The following is a 2,854-nucleotide window of genomic DNA, read 5'->3' as shown; positions in this document are numbered from 1 at the left end:
ACACCTCCTGCGACAGCGACCAAAGCACCCCGAGGCCTCACCTCGTTTGCTCTGATAACCCAACCCTCCCTCCCCCGGGAGCAGCAGCAGTCACCGTCGCAGAGCGTGTGGAAAAAAACCCTGTAAAGCAGAAATAGTGCAAAATGGTAGCAGAGGAGCTGCTTTTTTTTTTTTTTTTTTTTTTTTGCTCGGTGTTCGGGTCTTTGCACAGGCCTCGAGCATCTCGGGCGCCTCAGATCTCATTCCAAGATATACACACAGTAAATAACAGGGAAAAAAGAAAAAAAAAAAAAAAGAAAAGGTACCCAAAACTTTTTTTTCTTTTTTTTTTTTTTTTTTAGCATCTCGCCAGGAGGAAAAACACATCGAACGTGAGATTCGTGCGGGGAGAAATCGTCGTGCACGGTTTTGTTTTTTTTAAGACGGGAGAGAACTAAATTCGTTTTAAACTTTTCTGTGGTCGAAAGTGCAGTTCCTAAAGGGCGGAGGGGAGGAGGGAGGGGGAGAAACGTCCCTGAGACAAACGCCTATTGCTGAGGGTACAGGAGGACACGGCTGCTCCTTTGGAGTCCAGTGGTTTTTGCAGAGGGTCTATAAATTAAGAGAGAGAGAAACGCGAGTGGGAAGATCGGTGTGGCAGGCGCGGGGAGCCCAAGGGATGCTCGGAGGGACGCGTGGCCGGGGCTGTGCGTGGGGGGCTCGTGGTCCTGCCCTGCTGGGCTCTGCAGACCCCCCCGGGCAGAGCTCTGTGCCCCCGCGGGACGCGTTTCAGGAGGACACGGAGCTGGGGGAGGCCTCAGGTGAGGTGCAGTTGGACTGATCCGAGGTTTCACCCGCTTCCTTCGCGGACCTGGAGGCGGCAGCCGGGGCGAGACCTTCCTTTTCCCTCTTCTTCTGCTTCATCCGCCTGTTTTGGAACCAGATCTTGACCTGGGTTTCGTTGAGCTCCAGGGTAGCGGCGATCTCCACCCTGCGGGCCCGGGTGAGGTACTTGTTGAAGTGGAACTCCTTCTCCAGCTCCGTGAGCTGCTTGGTGGTGAAGTTGGTGCGGATGGCGTTGGGCTGGCCCAGCAGTCCGTACTCCGACACTTTGGCTGTGAACGACCAAAAAAAAACAGGGCAGGAGCGGCCGGAGGAACCCCCTTCTCTGGGGCGGGGGGGCTCTCCCCCGCTCCCCTCCTCTCCTGGGCGTTCGGTCCCTCCACCGCCCGCAGCTCCGCGCTCCCCCCCGGCTCCTCACATCTCCCGGAGCTCCTCGGGCTCTGCTCTTCCCTCGGAACCATCCCCTCCATCTCCCTGAAAACTGCGTGAGACCAAAGCGAGCGGGAAGGGGTGGAAGGGGAGGGTGAAGGTGATGATGGGAGAGGAGGAGGGAAGGCTGTGATTTAAGGAAGGTCGTGGAGAAGGAAGTTGAACAATAGGGGAGATGGAAGCCACGGCTGTGGAAGAAGCAGGAAGCCCGGAGCCCTTCCCGTTCCGAGCTGGGCTTAAATCGCGTTGGGCCTGCGGGAAACAGGGACCGTCCATCAGAAGAGTCTGGGAAACCTCTGGCTGGGATTTAAAAAAAAAAAAAAAAAAAAGAAAACCACACCAAAAAAAACCCCCACAAAACCAAACACGACCAAACCGAAATAAATCCACGTTCTCATGGAAGACGAGCCCAGTCACCTCGGTACAGACCCCGGGGAAGGGAACCTTTTCCTGGCAGGGCTGAGGAACTGCCCCCCACCTCCCTCGGGTGGGGACCCCCCTCTCTGAGCTCCGCTCCCCCCCAAACTCACCTGTCTTGGGCGGGTTCCTCTTCACCCTCATCCAGTCGAAGGTCTGCGCGGCGCCGGGCCCCGGCTCGGAGGGGCACGCGGGGTCTCGCTCCTCGTTTAAAGAAGGCGAGAGGTTGCCGTAAACGCCGGGCAAGTAGCCGGGCTGCTCCTGCCCGTAAAGGTGTTGCTGCTGGTACTGCCCCGCGGCCGCCACAGCCCCGCAGTAGCTCTCGGCCAGCGAGCCGAGGTTGGAGGTCGCCCCGGAGGGGTACCCGGCCGCCGGGAAGTACAGCCCGTCCGCGTCCTGCTGGCCGAGGTAGAGCTGGTGGTGGCCGTAGCCGGGGCCGCCGCTCTGGGCCGGGTACCCGGGGGTCGGGGCAGCCCCCGCGAAGGGCCCGGGCCGGCCCGAGGAGGGAGGGTGGTAGCCGGGGGGCTGCTGGGGGAGGTGGGCGGCGGCGGCCGCGCTCCCTCCGGTGCCAAAGCGCCCGTCCCCGCTCAAAGTGTCACTGGCGGGGCTACCTGAGCACGAGGGGAAGGAAGGGGAGCTCGGCTCTAAGTGGTGGTAGGCGCCCGTCCCACGGTTACAAATTGCGTACTCTAAGAAGGAGTTCATCCTGGTATTGTCCATCTGCCACTGATGGAGGAGGGTCAGCCTGTTTTGGGGGGGATCCCGCCTGCCCTACAACCTTTAGATAGTATGTCAAAGCTGTAAAACTTCCTTCCATGCATCGCCGGCCCTCGAGCCCCGCAGCCTTCGGCGGGGCCGGGGGGAGCCGCGGGGGCGGGCGCGGCGTCGGCCCAGCCCAATGAGCGAGGGGCTCCCGAAGTTTGTCACCTCTCCGAGCTCATCCATCAGGGGCCTGACATTTGCATGACAAAGGGGTTTCAATCAAACCCTGCCCATCAATCTGATAACAACACGAATGCGTCAAAATCTTTCCTCAAAGACTTTAAAAGAGAGGAGGGAGGTGGGGTGCGGGGAGGTGGAGGGCGAGAGGGGCTGGGGGAAGAATTAGAATTATCCGCAACTGTTTTAAGTGCTAAAAAGGCCCCCGAGTTATGCGGCGAACCCATTGCGGCAGAACTTCCCTTTG

At 59.6% G+C, this 2,854-nt stretch overlaps 1 protein-coding gene across 1 annotated transcript; it reads right to left on the bottom strand.

The window, feature by feature from the left end:
* Window positions 1-768: 768 nt before the first annotated feature.
* Window positions 769-2,403, bottom strand: HOXB1 (homeobox B1). Its single transcript, XM_027668961.1, has 2 exons — window positions 1,782-2,403; window positions 769-1,094 (listed from the first exon to the last, which is right to left on the bottom strand). The coding sequence occupies exons 1-2, from the start codon at window positions 2,386-2,388 to the stop codon at window positions 769-771; spliced, it is 933 nt and encodes a 310-aa protein (XP_027524762.1). The 5' UTR covers window positions 2,389-2,403.
* Between the last annotated feature and the right edge of the window lie 451 nt (window positions 2,404-2,854).

This window comes from Corapipo altera, unplaced genomic scaffold (assembly GCF_003945725.1).
Source record: "Corapipo altera isolate COAL_440 unplaced genomic scaffold, ASM394572v1 134, whole genome shotgun sequence".
Taxonomy (NCBI): domain Eukaryota; kingdom Metazoa; phylum Chordata; class Aves; order Passeriformes; family Pipridae; genus Corapipo; species Corapipo altera.
Note: the sequence above shows the minus strand (reverse complement) of the source record. Positions and strands in the feature narration are given on the sequence as shown.

Bases quoted from the DNA above. Each gene is read 5' to 3' on its own strand.
- HOXB1 (XM_027668961.1), bottom strand. From the start codon at position 2,388: ATGGACAATACCAGGATGAACTCCTTCTTAGAGTACGCAATTTGTAAC. The intron at 1,095-1,781 runs GTGAGTTTGGGG...GGTCGTTCACAG, and splicing joins GAGGAACCCGCCCAAGACAG to CCAAAGTGTCGGAGTACGGA.